The sequence below is a fragment of the Primulina huaijiensis genome, chromosome 14, assembly GCF_012295235.1.
Source record: "Primulina huaijiensis isolate GDHJ02 chromosome 14, ASM1229523v2, whole genome shotgun sequence".
In the NCBI taxonomy this organism is placed as follows: domain Eukaryota; kingdom Viridiplantae; phylum Streptophyta; class Magnoliopsida; order Lamiales; family Gesneriaceae; genus Primulina; species Primulina huaijiensis.
The window spans coordinates 19678342-19699589 of record NC_133319.1 but is presented as its reverse complement, the minus strand read 5'-3'; the positions used below and the strand labels follow the sequence as shown (position 1 = coordinate 19699589).

The window sequence follows — 21248 nt, the reverse complement described above, 5'->3', positions numbered from 1 at the left end:
ACACACAATAATTTCTTATCCTTAATATTATCCTTAATATTACTAAAGAGATTTATGTTCCATTATTTTTCAATAATTATCCGTTCAGTATTTTTTCATCCATAATAATTTATCCACAATAATTTTGTATCCAGAATTTTCAATAATTATTTTCCACACACTGTTGAGTTAATTCAACTTTTTACATCATTTAAATTTTAGATTGAGTGTTGGGTTAAACGTGCATTAGTGAGAGTTGTACTGAGATGAATGACCTACTGAGAAGTTCTCGTACGTCAAGTAGACAACGTTGCGCTGCTTGATCTGGTCGACTAAGTGGACCGTAAAAGAGTGACGTCATATCTTAACATGTAATATTGTCTCTGCTGGAGACATGATCGGTGGCAGGAAAACGGTAAGGCTGATATCTAAGGTATACAACATCAGCAGATAGACACATATTAGACTATGAGTTTAATAACCCGACCCATTAAAACCCAAGTAGGAGGACTCTGCTCTGTCACGTGTATAAGGAAATAAAGTTGAGCCTTGACTAACCGCTATATCTTTTGACCTAGTACTGAGATGCGGTTGATCCTAATCATTGGTATCAGAGCGAGGTCATAAGTTCAAGTCTTACAAGAAAAATATTTCTATACTTCTTGGGGGATGTTGGGGTTAAGTGTACATGAATGAGAGTAGTACTGAGATGAGTGATATCCTGATAAGTTCTCGTGCGTTAAGTTGCTGACGTTACGCCCCTTGATCTGGTTGGTTAGGTGGGCTTTAAAAGAGTGACGTCATATATAAACGGGTAATACTGACTCTGTTAGGGATATGATCGACGATGCTGGTGACATGGCCGGTGGTAGGGAAATAGTAAGACTTGTCTCTAAGGTAAATGAGACATAATCGGTAGATAGACATGCACATTCTCATGAGCCTAACAGCACAACCCATTAGCACCCAAGTAGGTGTACTCTGCTCTGTCACAGGCATAAGGAAATAAATTTGAGCCTTTACTAACGGCTATATCTTTTGATCTAGTGATAAATGTTTGATCCTAACAATTTGCATCAGAGCGATGTCATAAGTTCAAGTCTGTTAAGAAGAATATTTCTATACTTCTTGGGGGATGTTGGAGTTAAGTATGCATGCGTGAGAGTAGTACTGAGATGAATATGATTTCCTGGAAAGTTTTTATGCGTCAAACTGCTGACATTGCGTCGCTTAATCTGGTTAGCTAGATGGTTTGTAAAAGAGTGGCATCATATTTTAACGGATAATAATGTCTATGTTGGGGGGACATGGTTGGTTGTGATGGAGACAGAACTAACAGTAGAGAAATAATAAGATTGATATCTGAGAGATAGATAGACGCACAACTCCCGCACTCTTGGGCCTAGCCCGACCCATTAGCACCTAAATAATTGCACTCCGCATTATTATAAATATAAGAAAATAAAGTTGTATTTTGACTAACAGCTATAACTTTTAGAATAATGGTATGTACATGATTCTAACATTAAATTTTTATGCCGTATTTTTTATTGGTTATTTGAAATATTCCCAAATTTTTTATTATAGTTGTTTGACGTCACTAATTTTATTTTTCTTGTGAACATTAATATTTTTTAATCAAATAATATAGTTTTAGTGAATTAATATAATTTTCACGAATTAACTTTAGTCTATCCATTTACGTGTGAAGTTCTAATCTCATATACAATTTGCTGAACCGATTTGACTTGAATTGGGAAATTTTTTTTGCAAAAACTTGTGTGAGACGGTTTCACGGGTCGTATTTGTGAGACGGATCTCTTATTTGGGTCATCCATGAAAAAGTATTACTTTTTATGCTAAGAATATGGGTAGGGTTGACCCGTCTCACAGATTAAGATCCGTGAGACGATCTCACATGAGACCTACACAATTTTTTTTATATAATCCTCAATTAAATTTCAATTTCAAATTTCTTTAATATCAAGAATCGAGAAAAAGCGTCAAATTAAGGTTATAAATAACACATTATATTTGGTTATGATCATATAATATAGCTCAACCTGTCCCCATAACTTAAATAATATTTCCTGCTGAAATATATTATTTTCAAAATTTTCGATTTAAAGATTTTACGAAGAAAAAAAAAAACAGCTTAAGTTTCTCCAGAAGAATAAAATTAGAACTCAAGAAATCAAAATTTAGGGGGATGAAATTATTTATTTATTTATTTATTTTTGTAATTTATAAATCGACAAAATATTTTATTATAAATTCAGTCAATTCCTACCTTGCGCTTTCGTTATCTAATCAGGAAAGCTTAAATCATCAATAATATTTGAACTTTTGGTGATATTTTCGTGAGATATTTATTTTCCCCATCGTCCAATATATGGTGTACATGTGTGGATGTGATTAACCTACAAATGATAAGAAATTTAAAAATATCATCACCCGTCTTGAAATATTTTGAAAAAAATTCTCGACATTTTGTTTTTTATTTGGAAAATTCGAAGTAACTTTTCAAAAAGAAAAAAAAGAAGAGAAAATTGGAAGTAATTAATGATGTCCGGATAAATTGGGTGAGTTGAGTGGACAATCTATCAGATAGAGAGGTGTTCTTTCCCTGTGAAGATTTTTGACATGGTGTGATGAGTTTGACTTGGCCTCATGAGACGAGTATGGGTGGCCTGACCTAATGGGATGAACCTGACCTAGCCTGATGAGATGAGCTCGGGTGGCCTTTCCTGTTTGGATGAGTCTGGTATGGCCTGGGTTGATGGGATGAGCCCGGATGACCTGACATCATAGGATGAGTTTGGCCTGATCTGATAAGATAAGCCAGGGTGGCCTTGCCTAGTATGATGAGCATGAGTGGCCTAACATGATGAGATGAGTCTGGATGACCTGGCCTGATGAGTTAAGCTCGGGTAACCTGAACTGCCCTGACATGACTAGCTGGGATGAACTCGAGTGGCCTAGCTTGGTCTTTGAGCACCCTTGATCGAGTAGGATGAACTCAGGTCAGATGATCCGCACACACTCAACAAGAAAATGTCAGTGGGATGCCAGAAGGTTTTGGCGTAGCCATTACGACGTTCAAGTCATTACAGGCTTACTAAGTAGAGAGAATTAATTGAATGCAACATAATGTAATATCTCATGTCCCAAATGAATGAACAAACCTGAGTTTTTATAGAGGAGAAAATGACATCAATTATATTGCCTATACAATGTTCCCAACTAAACATCTACCAATGCCCTGTCTTCTGACAACTGTCCATGCCCTGTCTTTTGTCAATAGGCATGGCGACTCATACTGGTGGGTCTATCTCCTTGCGATCGGCCAAAGTGGGAAGGACCCGATCTTGAAAGATCTTTTCTGGTGATTAAGTGAGATAAACCCTAGTCGGGCGAGATGAACTCTGGTCGAGCGCGATGACCTTGATAGGGTGACCTGAACTCTAGTCGGACGAGATGACCCTGGTTGGGGGAGATGAATCTGGTCTGGTGACCTGAATCCAGATCGAGTGAGATAAATTCTGTTAAGGTGAAATTATTTATTTATTTATTTTTGTAATTTATAAATCGACAAAATATTTTTTTATAAATTCAGTCAATTCCTACCTTGCGCTTTCGTTATCTAATCAGGAAAGCTTAAATCATCAATAATATTTGAACTTTTGGTGATATTTTCGTGAGATATTTATTTTCCCCATCGTCCAATATATGGTGTACATGTGTGGATGTGATTAACCTACAAATGATAAGAAATTTAAAAATATCATCACCCGTCTTGAAATATTTTGAAAAAAATTCTCGACATTTGTTTTTGACAAAAACTTGTGTGATACGGTCTCACGGGTCGTATTTGTGAGACGGATCTCTTATTTGGGTCATCCATGAAAAAGTATTACTTTTTATGCTAAGAGTATTACTTTTTGTTGTGAATATGGGTAGAGTTAACCAGTCTCACATATTAAGATTCGTGAGACGGTCTCACATGAGACCAACTCTTTGTTTTTTATTTGGAAAATTCGAAGTAACTTTTCAAAAAGAAAAAAAAAAGAGAAGAAAATTGAAAGTAACTGATGATGTCCGGATAAATTGGGTGAGTTGAGTGGACAATCTACCAGATATAGATGTGTTCTTTCCTTGTGAAGATTTTTGACATGATGTGATGAGTTTGGCTTGGCTTGATGGGTCCAATTCTTGTTTTTCTTCCAAACAAAATCTGTCCTCGCATTTTTGGCACTAACATTTTTCATGGAAAATTAAAATAATTACATCGAATGAAATATGATTGCTACCATGTTTCTCGTCATGCTCATGACTCCCTAGAGATCACTCATCAGTCGGGTTGATGGTCATGGCCTTATATTCTTCTTTTTAGAACGTTTCAATGTGTGACCATAGCCCGGACATTTGTGGCACTAAGTTATTTTGGTTTCCATTTGTGCTTCTCATTTTTCGTCATTTGAATTCTCAACGAGTTTGTGTTTTCTTAAATTATTAGAATTTAATGTTGGTCTCACATGCGACAATTTGAGATAATAATATAAAACTAATATAGCTCCTCGTTCATGTGAAAACGCATCTTCTGTCTTAACATTTCTTCTATCTTTCATCAGAAAAGTCAACATGCACATTAATTGTGTGCCATCATTTTACTCTTATTAATTGCTTCATGCTGTCATTCATTTATTTTGCTTGACATTTAAGAATTTCGAATACTTATCTTTCGTTTTCGAATTCTATAAAATTTTGCTAAGATTTTATTGAGACGAGCCGATGGTTTATTTGGTTCATATCATGGTTGCCAGTTCTATGTTATCAATTCTTTTCCCATTTCTTTGTCGTGGCCAGTTTTTCTCAATAACTTCAACAAATTTTGCATGTATATAAAGTTAATGTTACCAAGTCGGAGTCGTCCACATATTTTTTTATTTTTATTTTTTTATTTTTTATTTTTGGAACAATGACGTATATCCAAAGCAACGACAAAATCCTCAAGATATTTAAGTTGCCAACTACAGCTTTGGTAGGGACAAAAAATATATATATATATATATAATTTTTGTGGGTTTTTATAGATTTATTATCCAAATTTTAATTTGATCCGGGCACAAAGTACACATATTTTTTCATTCAAATGTTTGACTAAAATATAATTTTATTCATATTATAAATCATCAATAATATTAATCTTATATATTTTTAAATGACTGTAATTTGATATTACTTCATTATTTCAAGAAAAAAAGTATATTATTTTTGTGGGTTTTTGTTTTGTATTGGCAAGAAGAACATGTGTCGTGAATGCTCGCTATTTATTTATTTATATTATATATAATTGGTTGATTATACTCGACTTTAAAATTTTTTTAATCAACTCCTTCTGAATCTATTTCCCAAATTATAACCTAACTACTTGAGATAATACAAAAGAAAGGTTAAATAAATACGAAGCTACATTTATCTAAAATCAAATCAAAATTCGTCTTTGAACCATATAAGATAAAAATTATGATAAACATAATTTAAATGTATATTAGATAAATCATAATTTAAAATTTCTAAAAATCATATAAAAAGTGCATGTTTCTTCCAATCTCAAAATTTGAAAAGAAATAAAAAGATAGGTAAATTATTGACTTTGTTTATACTAAGAACAATATTGATTTCAAGATACAAATATAACCAAATAAAAGGTAGAAATAATTATCATATTAAAGTTCTCATAAACAATTTTATAAATGACTAAAACCATAAGTTATAATCAAATTAAATGAAATTAATTTTTCATAATAATCATTGTTTGGAATAAATATGAAAGTTGCGAACATTAAAAGTTTTTATTTATTTATTTCCAGATGACTTGCCAAATTTTATTTCAAGATATATTTTATGTATATGTAATATTTCAGCCTTGAATAAATGACCCAATGTCAAAATACTCCGACAAATGAGTTGCCATCTCTATTTTTAGCACTTTCTAAGCATTAAAAGAAATTGTTAGCCAAAATGCTTAAATCGAAAATATGAAGACCATGGTTAAAGAACAGTGAACGAATGCAATCTCGTGTACGTAAAGACAAATCACTAAACGAAATATGTGTATTATTGAAAGTACGAAAATTGTGTACATTAGAACAACAAGAAAAAATGTACTTTGAACTCGCACTTCACCCCTACATCGTCTTGCACGACACATTTGAAGAATCACAACAACTGGTTCATCACCGACAATGCCCAAATATGACATGATTTCATCAACAAAGTTTCCCCACAAAGTATATGTTAATTTGTTGTTTCTAACAAACAATAAATATATAATTTGAAATGCCAAAAATTAGTTCGCACATAAAATATGAAAATAAGATAAATGGTGGTTACTCTAAATCTTCAATGACCAAATCGAGAAGTTTTGTAGCACGTCCACTAATTTCTTTATTTTGAGGTGAGTCTCTTGCTATTATTTTCTAATGACATCTAGAAATAAATAAAAAAAAACTTATAAGTAAACATAAAAATAATAAAAAATGTTAGACATAACTTCATTGTGGCGATGAGCAATGAGACTTAAAATCAACAGATCTTTAGGCAATATAAAAGCAGTAGTCTTCAGCAGAACTTAAAGTTCTAAAATAACCAGAAGCAGAACTTAGAACTCTAGGAAAACAGAAGCAAAATTCAGTCCAAACCGAAGTAACTTAACGTCTTTCGCATAAACAGAACTAGCCTTGAATGTTACCGTTATTTTATCAAGTACTAGCATTAATTGCACCATTAATTCTGTATGAAGCCATTTATTACGTCTTACCAATTTTGGCATAAAACAAGACTGATTGTTTTGAAGCTTTTCTGCAGGACCTATTTCAGGTATTAAAGCTGAATATATCAGAAGTCAAAGAAGCCGTTTTGTTTATAGACGTTGGGATCAAAACTTCTATAAATATACAAGAACAAAGTTGATAAAGTGATATACTGATTGCAATACTCACAACGTTGATTTGAGCACAAAACTCTCTTATCTCACAAAAAAGCTTGACATACAGAAAAGTAGCACACGCTTCATAACATATATTCGATCGGTTGAAGATCATCTTGTGCTGTTATTTCTTACACTCTTCATAAACAGTTCATACTATTCATATCTTGTTGAGAAGAGTTTGTAATCTGGAAAAGAGTCTATCCAGAACCTTGATTACATATTATCGTGTTGATATACTAAGAGTTTCAGTAGGCAGAGGGTAAGTCCTGCTGAAGTGGGTGTGTACGAGTGTGTACTGTAAAATCCAAAGTCTTTTAGTGATACCTTCTGGAAACAGAAGAAGGGGAGACGTAGAAGATTTCATCTTCGAACTTCCGTAAACAACTACTGTCTACTGCCTACTGTTTTTATCATTTCAATTACCGAACCATCAGATCGTTTCCGCACTATTCTGTGATTTGTTGGTTGCACACTTGAACAAGATTAGCTACAATCTTTAAAAGGATTTTAGCAACTTCAAAAGAAGAAATCAGAAAAGAAAAGAGTTTATTCATCCTCCCCTCTAAACTCTACATCGATCCTCAACAAAAAACTTGATAGATCCCTAAGCAAAAAAAATAAAAAATCAGCTTGTCAAAAAGTTCATTCTCATCAATGAAATTTGCATTCTTCAAATCTCTAAAACTTTTGAATTGAAACATACTTGATGAAAAAGTAACATCGAAAATCTCGCAGACATTAGTTTTATTCATAAACATGAGTTTGTATTTATGTGTTGTTGTCTTGTATTTCAGACGATTATCTGCAACAATTACGTTTTTAATTGCAAAAAGATGACCTTCTTTGAGAATTGTTTTAATTTCTGTATGAGGCCTTCTTTTATTGTTGCATGTATGCGCGAACCCTAAAAAAAATAGAGAGAATCTATATATTATATTTACGTGTTTAGAGGATTTCAATATCAAATATAAGAATATTTGTTACCTCCTGATCATGAAAGATGCATTCGAAAGTATGTCAACTGTTTCCATATGGGGGAAGATCGTAACAACGAATCAGTCGTAGTGTGAACGCCCACTGCCTGGTTGAAGGTTCCACTTCACGAACATGACTGAATAAAGGGGCCATTAGGTATGAAAGACTTATTGGCTACAAAATGAATTTGAGCACGGTCCTGGAATCTGGCAAAATATTTGTAATCTGGCTGTTGTGTGTGATGACAATATATCATCCAAATTTATATATGTAGTTATAGATTAAAAAAATATTAGTTTTAAATTAATAAAATGATTTCAATCGAAGCAAAATTTTTGGAACATGTGTCAAATTTCAAAATTCAGTTGTAAATTTTGATTTGTATTTGGTTTTTAATGCCGACTTGTATTAGGTTTATAATTCCCATAAGGGAATTGAATTTTTGGATTTGAAATTTGAAATTTAATTTAATTTGGTTTGTTATTCCTAGAAGAGATTCAATTTTCAAGTATTATACATACACATACATTAATATACCTTTTTAATAACGAATTAAATATCTTTAATCATTTATTAGAATAACATTTATCGATTATTTCTTTTTTTAGAATGTCTATTTAGGCGAGAAATTACTTAAAATAGCAAACAACTCTGCTTATATATATATATTCTGATTGAAAATTGATTATCTGAACGTAACGCAGAAAACAGACTGAATTATTTATACAATTTATAATAACAACTAAATATATTATAATAACACAAAACCATATCCCAAATTAAATGAATTGATATAATAAATGCAAAAATTTAAAAGTATTTTATATTTTCAATGGAATTCAGTTTCAAATTAAATAAAGAAAATAAAAAACATATAATTCATAAATTACATTTGAATTGATACAAAAGTGAATCAAATTCAAATTTGAACGAAATGATATAATTAATATAAGCAATAATTGCAGTTTATATTTTTAAATACCTTCAATTCATATTTGAATTTTTTTTAAAAAAAAATAGAGAAGTCTTTATAAAAATATATCAATAAAAATTGCATAAAATTAAATTGTTACTTTGATCTTACTATTTTTAGGCAAAAGCTTAATTTTTATATATACTAGTAAAAGATACACACGTGTTGCATATGTTATTATTATTTTAAATTAGATCAAATAATATTAAACAATTAACACAAAATTATTTTCAATTTAGAAAAATTGTTAGATTTGATGTGAAATAATGGTAAACTGGTTGAACAAAACGGTGCCGTTCAGTCGCGCTTCATCGCCTTCAAGAACAAGTTGAAGCAACTTATCAGGGAAGGTATTTTAGTTTAATATATAATAGAATATCTGAAATATTAGAAACCCTATATTTCGGATCTTATTGTAGAGAACTCGAATCATTTTGCAGAGAATCGAGGTACAACGATGGCGGACAGTTCGCCGAAGCCTTCCCAGGCGGAAATAAAGCCCGAAGTTGAAGACACTGCCGCCGACGTACAGTCTAAACCTGCTGGCGGCAGCGGCGGAGGATGGGGCGGTTGGGGGTTTTCTACGTTTTCTTATCTCTCGGATCTTCAGAAAGCTGCTACTGTCGCCGCCGGAGAGATCTCTCGCAATGTACGTCTCCTTCCTTGCCAACCAATCATGTGCATGAAATGTACCGCAGTCTTCCACATCTTTTCTTGCATTACTAACTGAGTAATTAGGTTGATTTAGTTTGTAAAATTACAAGTTTGAAGTGAATGAGTTCAATCTGTAGTATGCAGCTGAAGCATTAGGTGGTAATCGGTCATCTTTTTTGGTAATGTATTTGGTGTTGAAGGTTATTCTTTTCTTTTTTGATATGGTCAATTGACAGCAATAAATGTGGCAAGATGCTTTTGCAAAGCCTGTATAATTTTCATTTTATGATTTTAATTGGAATTTTATGTTAGCATTATGATGGCTTTGGTATCCATTCGCTAGAGTGAAGAGAAAATGGAAGAAACATACTGCCTTGAGTGTTGGTTCAAATTTTATGAAAATGTTGACTTGATTCAGTAAGTCCATCATTAAAGAATTTCTCACTGTGATCATTAGTAGTGCTGATTTGGATCACAGAAATGGCATCAAATTGTCCTTTTCTTTTCTTGGCCTAGTTCCCTCAGTTATGAATTATGACACATAATTCGTAGAACATACTGGTTTTTTTGTTACCTGGATCAAATCTCTGAGTTCTTTGGTGTATCATTTTGCTAAATGTTTGAGTCGTATGGTACCTCAAATACAGGCTGTCGAGGTCGCTAGGACAGCAGCACAGAGCATTACTGATACTATGGCTGAAGAACCTAAGTCAGCTAACGAGTATGGTACGGAATCATCCTTGGTTGTAGATGAAAGTGATGAGGTGGACGAGCTGCGCAAAATAGCATTGGATAAACTAGAGAAAGCCAGTGAAGAAACTTTCCTTAGCCAGGTATGTCATGTGTAATAAAGGTGAGAAATTTATTGACCATCTTCACTTCAACACCTACATGTCTCCCTTCCCTTTTCACATTCGCCTCTTTCTTTTGACATTTGTCCGTGATTCTAAATTATTTTTCCTTCGTCAAATTGTGATGAGTGTGTGCTTAGCCCAGATCCATTATCCAAAGTAGCACGTCTGAAAACTTTATACTCTCGGCTGTTTCAAGCACAAGAATAAGGGCCTTGGTTTATAATTAATTTATTTCCTTTATGTGTTGTAATTAGTATTCAAATAAACCGTGTGATATAGATATGGATTAAGTTTAAACAGTTTATATGGATAGGATTAGACAGTTATTTCATTAGTAGTTTGTTATGGAGAATTATTTGTATATTTTGGATGGTTATGGTATATAAAAATCTATCAGATTATTTCTTTAAAAAAGGTTTGAAGAGACTGCAGTCTGCAAGTTTCTCTCTTTTTCGAGCCTCAATTCGATATTTACAGTAGTCGTCTTGGAAGAACGAGGAAAAATGCATGCTGTAAATTAATGATCCTAATGCAAATAGGCCCATTACACGATCCATTTCACAATCACTTGACATAAATACTATCAATTATATATTCAGAGGTTTCATTTCCTTGTTTCATTTCATTTTCCAATTCATACATAAATATGATAATGCCAATGCAGGGCTTGAAGGCACTCGATACTTCAGTGGAATCTCTTACGACAGGAGCTTGGCAAGCTTTAGGAACAGCATGGAAAGGAGGAGCGAATTTAGTTAACAAGTATGTCAGTACAGTTTCTTATTTTGGAACATAAATACACATTTATTAGTTACTGTAAAAGACTTGAAAAACAAATAAAATGTAGTTTTTATAGTGATTAACTGAGTTTGCGAGCTAGAGGATCATGGATCTTGAGAAGCTTGGCGGTTTAAAAGTTACCGCATTCGAATTTCAAGCTGAAGCATGTATCATGTTTCACTTCTCTCTATGCAGATTTGTTATGTTTTTTCAGTACGCATTAAAAATATAAGGAATAGTATCATTAGTCTCAGTTTTGGAGTGAAATCCCCAGTAGAAGATGGATGTGATCTCAGCATGGTTGCAGTGCTGTTAATATTTGATGGATGACATGCATACATTGAAAATTGAAAATGTTATATTTCCTGTTATTGGTGTTACATGATGAAGCTGACGGGTGTAGTGAGACACGCATCATGTTTTATGTGACAAACAACCGAAACATTTACTTTTGTGATCCTTAATTTTTGCTGTTTACTTTTCTAGGATTGAAAATTCAGCTTCCAACATTTCTGAGTCAATTCAACATGGTGGAGTTGCCGGACCAAATGGTACTGTTGCGCCATCTCTGTTGGAGGTTTGCACCAGGTTCTCTGTTCTTTTTCACTTTTCCAGAATTCTAACCCAATTTCTTGTCTTTCTTATTTCATAGACTGGAAAAGTTTTGACAGCAAAGGGAATGCAAGTGCTTGAGCTAGTTGGAAAAGAAGCTATGGATCTTTTAATTTCAGAATCTGGGATCGAAGTGGATGAACAAACCAAATTATCTGAGGGAAAGATAGATGGAGATCAACTGTTTGAAGAAGTTACTTTTGACAGATGCTTTTATATTTATGGAGGTCCAGAGCAATTGGAGGTATATAATTTGAAAATGTTGAATCAATTCATGTTTTAATTGCTTGTTCCTAACTTCAAAGTTTGTTGCCTTGCAGGAGTTAGAAGCATTATCCAATCATTATGCACTATTATATAACCGAAGAAAGGGTAAGCTGTCCTCTGAACAAAAATCTATATATGATGGAAAGATTAAAGACATCCAGCACATTTTTGACATGGGTGTTGGACTTGATGGAGACCGTAATGAGTTTGAAAATGGGAAGAAAATAGAGGATGGAAATATTGACAGTATTGACGAATTAAAGAATTTACATGAATCCAGTGTTCGCAGGGCTGCTGAATTAGCTGCAGGGTAAATTTTCCTTCATTATTCTTTTTATTTTCTGTTATTCTCCTAATATTTAGCTTGTGGCAGGTGCAAACTCATCTACGATAACCTACTAAATTTTGTTGTTTTTTGTGGAGAAAAGAATCTTGTGAGCCGCTATGATTTGTATTCAATGACTTTAATTTAGTTGAACCACAAAGATTTCATTTTCATGTATATTATCTCTTTGCCTATGGGCTTCTTGCAATCATTTTCATGATGCAAATTCTCATAGGGTTGCTGAACTGGTGTTATTCCAGCAATTGTTATTTAAAGTTTGGCATATTATAGTGTAAAATTGATATCTTTCTTTTGCTTCCGTTTGTTCTTTTCCCTGGCTCTTATATTCATCCTGCATACCTTGTTTCAGAATCTTGTGAACAGGTCCCAATCTATGGAATTAAAACTGCTTCTGTATTTTATAATCTATTGTAGCTTCACAAGTGCTTTGGCTGGCCTGGCTCCAAATGACATAATTCAAAGAACTTCTGGAAGGCTTGATTCTCTTCATTCAGAGGGTGTTCATGTACGTAGCGGAGTTGAACTAGTAAGCAAGTTCTTTGGTTTTTTAAACACGTCTAGTGTGATTGATGCAAAACCTTTTGCATTTCGTATCAGAGACTTTCTGAGATGTGCTGTTTTGCTTTAACTCAACTGCTGATGCTTGGGAAGTCTATTATATCTAATGCAAACAAAGTGCAATATCAAGAGATTAGTGAGGAAACGGTGAAGATAGATTGGCCTGAAGATTCTTTGGAAAGAGCCAAGATAATCCGAGTGAGGACAGAATCTATGACAGGAAATATTGAAGCAGTTTTCCACAGTTTTGTTACTGGTAAATTTTATCCTAGATTTCTTCATGCTTCTTGTCGTTCTGTAGCATTACAAAGAAATCATATGTTCGCGGCCCTCGCAACCAAAAAAAACACTCTAATCATTTTGATATGAACTTCATTGCTCAGGCATATCAGACGTAGCAGAAGCATATTTAGCAGCTATTAAAAGTGCCACTGCTAATTCACAAGAAATTGTTCCTAAGAACTCTATCCAGCAGAAGGCCAGTGCATTTACTGAACATCTCCGGACTGATCATAGCACGGCTGTGGGGAAAATGCAGGATGGTCTGCAATACTTGGCTTATGTCGTTCTCTCATCATCTATGCCTGCTGCTTGAAACGTGAAAATTTTAATTTGTGAATATTTCTTTCCGTTTAGTGCTTATCTGACCCATCTCCCTTTTTACATAAAACGCTATAACTTGATCTCTTTTCTGCTTTTTTTTTTTTTGGGGGTATATTTTCCCGATGTTTTATATGAGGGAAGAACTCACATTTGTGGATAGTTTACTATGAAAAAAAAAGATAATACAGTTTATTTCTTGAGAAGTATATTTCTGTTGGAATTTGGGGAGAATTGTTCTGAGAAAAGTTATTTCAATATTGTTGGTTCATTAAAATATTTCAGGTTAGTATATCACCACGGATATCTTACCTTAGAGTATTCCATGGAATAGATCACCAGAATGGCCATTCTTTATTAGATTAACATAGTTAAATTCACTAGTGGCTTGGAGAATCTGCCGATATGTAAATGCATCACCAAGACTCGAAAAGTTCAGTGATGCTCCAAGAGGTGAAGGACTCTCACCTGATAGAACAGGCCTTCACTAATACCTTGTTGGTTTGTTGTGTCCCTCTTCCGAGTGCATATAATCAGAAGCACGATGATGGATAGTACAAACGCAGTGATCCCGACACCTCCAAAAATAGAAGCAAAAATGACAACTGATTTGTGGCTCTTTTTCTTGGATTGAGGAGGTTGTCTGATATTTGGTTCTCGAAAATTATCAAATACCAGGTTCTTATATGCATAGAATGAGACACATTCTGTTACATTCCTCTGACCAGTCATACTCTTTAGGCAATTCCTAATTAAAGATGTGTTGCCACGAGCATAAACTGGAACTGGACCCTCGAAAATATTGCCCAGGATTGTCGATAATCTGAACTTCCTGATTGAAGGTGTAAGATTTCCCATAGAAATATTGTCGGAAATGTTAAATACTGCCAACCGGCATCGGGTAGCACACCAGTAAAATTATTCACAGACACATCAAGAAATTGCAACGAGAGAATTGACCACAACACATTCGGAAAATTGCCAATAAAATCATCATGACTCAAAACCACAAACTGCAAACGAGTCAATGGAGGAACATGTTACCAGGTATCGGTCCTGATAAAGAATCGTTCCCAAGCAGAATTCGATGCAAACTTCTCTAATCTGCAGGCACCGGCCCTGATAGCATATTGGAGCCAAGATCAAGGTCAACTAGACTTGTTAGATCACCCAGTTGGGCGGGAATAGAAGACAAAAAACAGTTCCCTGAAAGATTCAAGAACTGCAACCTAGACAATGTCCCAATGCTTGGTGGTATCGGAAGCTGAATAATGTATTATATCCCAACAAATTTTTTTATCGCAGATACACTATCACTGTATTATATTTTAATCCCAATATATCTTATTTAAATATTTTAAAATGCATTATATATCGTTATATATATATTTTTCCGAAAGTTATTTTTTTAGGCCAATGTTGTTCTTGCAAACTAAGTTCTAATCGAGCGATAAATTTATTATCTGAAGCATTTATTCTTGATTTCCAGCTAATATGAGTTGGTTTGGTTCAAGTCATAAATAATTTGTAACATGTTAGGATCCGTTTGAATATGTTTTGCAAAATCTAAATTAAATAAGTGTTTTTAAAGTGGTGAAAATTTGATTTTGATATTATGGTGGCCAATGAGTGCAAAATATGTTCATAAAAAATAGATTTCTTATGAGACGGTTTCACGAATTTATATCCGTGAGACGGATCAAACCCATCTATATATGCAATAAAAAGTAATACTTTTTGGTTGCTGAATGATCATGGAGTAGTGGCTCGAGACATGAGATCATGACATGTAGTGGGTTGTTTTACAAATTCTCTATAAAAAAAAACACCAATTGTCACACATAAATCACATTTCACAAGCTTAAAATCTCTGATATTCCGAAAGCAATTTAACAACAAAACATTCGAACGAACACTCTACTCATTCTCAAACAAAATTTTCGTCCAAGAAGTAAGTCAAGCAACACCGAATTCTGAACAACATTCGACCCTTAAGATCGGAGAGTTTATCCTTCACATATCTTCGAGAAGACAATTTTTTTCGTGAACTAAATTGAGTTTGTCCTTCACGTATTCCCTAAAACAAAAACTGTTACTATATTCTTTGAAATCAAACATTTTTATATTATAAATTAGAAATTTTTATTAATGAAATTAAAACATCTTACCTAATTTAATTATTGGGAAACAACAATTCTACATAGTGACATGTCGATTGGAATCAGATACTTAGATGATGTATACTTTAAAATATTTGAAGTATATTATCGATATTAGTAATATAATTTTTGATAAAACGGTAAATGCTGATAAAACAATTAAAATAATATTTTTATTGCAACATAATTCTAATATTAGTAATAAATTATTTGTTTCTATACTAATAGTTATTATTTGTTATTGCTTTCGAAAAATACATATATTTTTAACAATTTTTTTAAAAAAATTTGAATAATAATGGAAACAATAAAAATTTGAAATGATTTTTCTTTAGTTGTTTGTTCTCTCATTTTTGGGTTGCGCGTTCTCCTTTTGTTAACTTGCTAATGGCCCAAATTCGGTATAGCTTTGTTATCAAGCTCAGGCCCGGGCCCGGGCCCAGGTCAAGGTCCAGTGGCACTTATTTCACCATGTAAATTATTAAGAGTCACGGTACAGTACAACGAGATTTGTATAACAATTTTCATAATATAAAAAAATTTCATTTATCAAAATCTCATGATAAATTCAATATAAAATTTCACGATATTATTGTTGTAAATATTGATCTACGATATATTTAGTATACATTTCGTATTATTCAATTATTAAATACTAAGAAGCAAAAAAAAAATTATAATCGTATGTGAATTTTATTTTGAAATAACTGATTTATAAAACAATGTGCCTAAATTTAAAATCGAATTCCTGTTTTATCTTAACATTTATTATTGCATAGTTTGATACATTTTTTGGGAAAAGTTAGGAATCATATTTGACATCCATATTGGCACTTCGACGAAAAATACAAAGAAAAGTTAGGAATCATATTTGACACCAAACTCAATGTGATATTGGTTATTGTTAACATGTCCGACATCATATCAGCACTTCGACGAAAAATACAAAAAAAATCCAACTTATTGAATTTAGATCAAAATTTGAATAAAAAAAATTTAATTCCATCCTTGAAAAGATTCATCGCGAATGTGGTATGATGAAGAATAAAATAATGCATATAGGGGTACAAAAACTAAGGACCAGTCTACAGATTGTGAGTGTAATTGATAAAATGAAACCATACTATGAGCATAAGTAAAAGTAAAAGTAAGAAATTCAAAGGAACTATCGCCTCCATCTGTATTTGAGCACCGATAAAGTGACACTTACTTATTATTGCTCACGGATAAATATTCATGAGATCGTCTCACAAGAGACTTACTAATAAATAGGTCACTTGATAAGGTGACACTTACTTATTATTGCTCACGGATAAATATCCATGAGACTGTCTCACAAGAAACTTACTAATAAATAAGTCACTTGATCGCTAAAAGAAAATAACAAATTCCTCCAAATTAATTAAACTTAGAAAAAAGAGAGATCTTATCTTGCATGATATTTTTACCAATATTCGATCCATATATCCCAAGATCAAATGAAGTCAAGTGTAGATTGAATCCGAACTTCACAAATCCAATCTTCTTGTAATCTAGAAAGCATATATTAAAAGTTCTGGCACAAAATTGTTTTCAATAACCAATGTTTTCAACAAGAATATCATATCATCGTATACCATGGACCATGAAAAAAAGGAGAAACATATTTCACTAAAGACACTCAAATAATTTATATTTTTTTCTGGGCATATGATGCCTGATAAAACAATGGTGAAATGAATTTTTCTTTACGATATTATATAATATATATTATAGTTTTTGTTGGACTGAACACTTATCGCTTTACCAAAAATTATACCATATGGTAACAGTGAAACTCTAATATTTTAAATCGAATAACAATCTTGGTAAATGATTTGCACCCCCACTACGCCGATTGGGTCCAGTTTTTCAGTGGTGCGAGTAGATATTTTCCCCATAGGCATGCATGTTTAATTTGTCCAACTAGAAACTCATCTCGCTAATTTATAAATAAAATAGGAAAATAACCAAACATATTTTGGTTTTGGTAATATAAGCAGTTAAAATTTGTTTTTAGTACAATAAGTTTTTTTTTAATTGTACATTTAGTTCTTATATTGATCGGAGTCTTGACGTGGTGTTGGACATATAATCAATGTTCATCAAGTTATCGAACTTCATGAGGTCGAGCAAGAGTTGTACTATCCCTCTTTAATACGANAGTTTTACTTCATTCTCAACCAACTAAGAAGGGAGTCTAGCTTCCCACTTTTTACTAACAGTTCCATCTTCATTCCCTTTATCTCGCTCTCAAGTTTTCTTGATTTATCGATGGCATCAACCTCGATGACCCGTCCCTCGGACAGCTCTTGGACTGCCAAGGAGAACAAGGCCTTCGAGAAGGCGTTGGCCGTGTTCGACAAGGACACACCAGATCGTTGGGCGAACGTCGCGAAGACCGTCGGAGGGCGAACCCCCGATGAAGTGAAGAGGCATTACGAAATCCTTGTGGAAGATGTCAAGTATATTGAGAGTGGTAGAGTGCCATTTCCTAACTACAGGACCACCAACGGGGAAGCACAAAGGTAATTGGATTACATATGATTTCTCCAATTTAAAATATTTTCACCTCCTCAATATTTAAAAGTCGTGTTTACAATTTCGATAAGTTTCATCATATTCATTATATGAGTGTTACTTCAGTGGTGAACATATATGTGAGCACAGTTGGTGGAGAACTATATTGCCCACGAATCATGCTCGCATTTATGACAACCAATGCGTTGACACTCACCTATTAGATGTGATGAATCATATAATAATTATAAATCCAATAAGTGAGCGTCACTTTGTTGGTGTGCGGGCACAAAGATGAGCACGGTTGATGGACATAATAACAAAACTATATATATAATCCATATCAAAATAATACTCCTAAATTATCAAGTAATGCAAAATATAAAATTACTATAATTCATTTCGAAATTTCTCAATTGACATTATCTTATTTTTTATGGATAATTAATTACAAATATATTCTCGTGCAGGATGAGGGTCGTGAACATGCGGTGAATCGTGAAACTGCGCAATATCGAAGATTCCTCTTTCATTTAAGGAGTCAATTAAGTATTAATTAAATTATATATTATATATATATATATATATTGTACAGAAGAATCATAAATTATAAAAATGACGATTCTTCCATAATTATATTTATTTTATCCAAAGTCTATCAATTTATTCCCGTTTTTGTAATATTTTATACTCCATAAATAAAACATTTCTGACATGTATTACGTTAGAATTTGTGACCCGAATTCTGTTGAGTTTGTCCCGAAAAATTCTTATAATTTCCAACATTAATTTGTGTGTTTCTTCGCTTTACATTTCATTGTTACATATTTATTATGTTGTCGAGTATGCTTTATTTTCATGGAATATTGGGGGAATAACATTGGTCAAACTTCATTTTTTAAAAAAATATCATCTCCAAGTATATTTTAAAAAATGTTTGACCAATGTTATTTTGCTAATAACCTCGTTGCAATCTAAAATATGCATTTAAAATGGAGAAAATTACACATTTGTCATGTAATTTGTTCGTTTTTCATTTTCGACGCTGCTGATTTATCCGATGTCACAACTCTAGTGAAAAATTATTAAAATCGAAAAAAATGTCAAAGTAGAGGGTCCTCACATCATAAAAAATTGAAAGCGTACAAGTTACGGTAACAAAATATAATTTCCACATCAAAATATTTTTGTAATATCATTTAATAATTTTCGTTTGTGTATTTAATAAAATATAAAGTTTGTATTCATCGTAAAACATGAGGTATAAAACAATATATAAATTACTTGACTTTTTTAAAATCTGGAGTCTTACAATTATTGCACCATGGAGGACCCTTAATTATTAGTTTCTAAAAGCTCATTAATTTGCATTTGTTTCCCAAGATAAATTTGATTTTATTTACACGTTTTTTTGAGTCGGTAACACTCAAAATTGGTCAATGTAGAAAATCCCGTATATTAATAAAATCCCCGATTTCATGGTTTTAATTCAGTAATTTAAGCCAAAAAGTGTGGATTAGAATTAATAATAAAAATTATGCAACAAGACATTAATTAATTGTATCACGTTTGGATCAAGTAAAATATATATATTGTTTGTTTAATTCATTTTTTTCCGGAATAATAGGATTCTCCTACTACAAAGCGTAAAGTCACTTCTTTGGGGGATAGAGAGAATAATTTATGGTCTTTTTTCAAAAAAGAAAAGAATTTATGGTTTTAGAAGGCTTACACCAAAGATTTTTGTAAGATGAAACCGTTGTTTTGCCAAATGTTATAACAAGTGATAACAACGCTGATGGATTATACTCAAAGTTAATTATTTAGCTCATTAAATTTGGATGTAAATTTTATGTGACAAAGTTTAAGTCCAACAAGGTCAAGCTCGTATGTCTATCTGGTTATCCGTCAAACGTGTAAAAAAATAATATGAAAATTTTTGAAAAATTAAGCTTCTTCTAACTAAGTTTTTTAAAAATAATCATCCTCAAATGTATTTGTGTATATTAAATACATTTGAGATGGTAAGTTTTCAAACAATAAGATCGACAAAAGTTATTTTTCCCACATTTGAAAAATATGCTCACATTCTCTTATTAAAGTACTCTCTTGTTTGGCCAGTTAATGATTTGAGCGTAAGATGGTTTATGTTGGGTACTTCTCGACGTCTCTAATGTTTTTTTGTTACGCGAGTGACAATCCACAAATTTCATCTTTGGGTTCACTAGGGCGACAGCTGCACGTCCGGACTCCAATATCCAACATTTGCTTGAATCTTCCTAATTCAGGGTAGTTTTTTGTTGTTGTGCAATTCAAAATTTTTAAACCGTATATGGGGCTGTCTATGTCTTGTTCGCTATCCTAACAAGGATTATTGCTCCAAAGCAATCTTCCTGGTGCTTGGGTCAACTTACAGTTTTTTTTTTTTATATTGCTACTTCAATTGGACAATTATTGCTGCTAATTTTTTTTAAAAAAAAAATAATATTTGAAAAAATAGGGACTACTTCCACTTGTTTTAAGTACTTCAAAGCATTAGTTGAATGTCAAAAGGATTTTCCTGTATTGAAAATAATTAAGAGAAGTGGTGTTTGAATGTCAACACCTTGGTTTAGCCATTTCCGTATAACGAGGATGGATATGAATGAGTAGCTCTATGAGCCCTTCGTACAGTCATGATAAGGTGGGTCTATGCTCGGGCATGATAAAATGGTATGAGAGACAAATGTCGGCAAGAACACCATGAGATAAATGTCATATGAGATAATGTGCTAAATGTGAGAGTGGAAATTTAAAGTTGCGTGACAGTGTTCCAAATCATTGGAGCCACATTTTGAACTTGTAAGAGGAATCCGATATTCTTGGTGCTAGAAGATCGATAAGTTGAACAAGGTAGAGGTGGGTACGGTACGGTATACCGTACCGAACTACGGTACCATATACCGTACCATAAATATCG

At 32.8% G+C, this 21248-nt stretch overlaps 2 protein-coding genes across 2 annotated transcripts; both read left to right on the top strand.

Annotated features, from left to right (window-relative positions):
- The first annotated feature begins 9169 nt into the window (after positions 1 to 9169).
- LOC140956622 (uncharacterized) lies at positions 9170 to 13770 on the top strand. The gene is made up of 10 exons (XM_073413446.1): positions 9170 to 9271; positions 9362 to 9570; positions 10223 to 10408; positions 11094 to 11191; positions 11696 to 11786; positions 11862 to 12065; positions 12142 to 12398; positions 12849 to 12939; positions 13032 to 13248; positions 13376 to 13770. The coding sequence occupies exons 2-10, from the start codon at positions 9379 to 9381 to the stop codon at positions 13585 to 13587; spliced, it is 1548 nt and encodes a 515-aa protein (XP_073269547.1). The 5' UTR covers positions 9170 to 9271; positions 9362 to 9378; the 3' UTR covers positions 13588 to 13770.
- A 4169-nt stretch (positions 13771 to 17939) lies between these two features.
- On the top strand, positions 17940 to 19033 carry LOC140957612 (transcription factor RADIALIS-like). The gene is made up of 2 exons (XM_073414940.1): positions 17940 to 18297; positions 18760 to 19033. Exons 1-2 carry the CDS (start codon positions 18044 to 18046, stop codon positions 18782 to 18784), a joined length of 279 nt encoding a protein of 92 aa, XP_073271041.1. The 5' UTR covers positions 17940 to 18043; the 3' UTR covers positions 18785 to 19033.
- Positions 19034 to 21248: the final 2215 nt, after the last annotated feature.

What these genes read in the sequence shown, in the direction of transcription:
- LOC140956622 (XM_073413446.1), top strand. Translation starts at nt 9,379, where the DNA reads ATGGCGGACAGTTCGCCGAAGCCTTCCCAGGCGGAAATAAAGCCCGAA. An exon ending in TTGCGCCATCTCTGTTGGAG is followed by an intron (nt 11,787 to 11,861) that starts GTTTGCACCAGG and finishes CTTATTTCATAG; the next exon opens with ACTGGAAAAGTTTTGACAGC. An exon ending in TTCATTCAGAGGGTGTTCAT is followed by an intron (nt 12,940 to 13,031) that starts GTACGTAGCGGA and finishes ATTTCGTATCAG; the next exon opens with AGACTTTCTGAGATGTGCTG.
- LOC140957612 (XM_073414940.1), top strand. Translation starts at nt 18,044, where the DNA reads ATGGCATCAACCTCGATGACCCGTCCCTCGGACAGCTCTTGGACTGCC. An exon ending in ACCAACGGGGAAGCACAAAG is followed by an intron (nt 18,298 to 18,759) that starts GTAATTGGATTA and finishes ATTCTCGTGCAG; the next exon opens with GATGAGGGTCGTGAACATGC.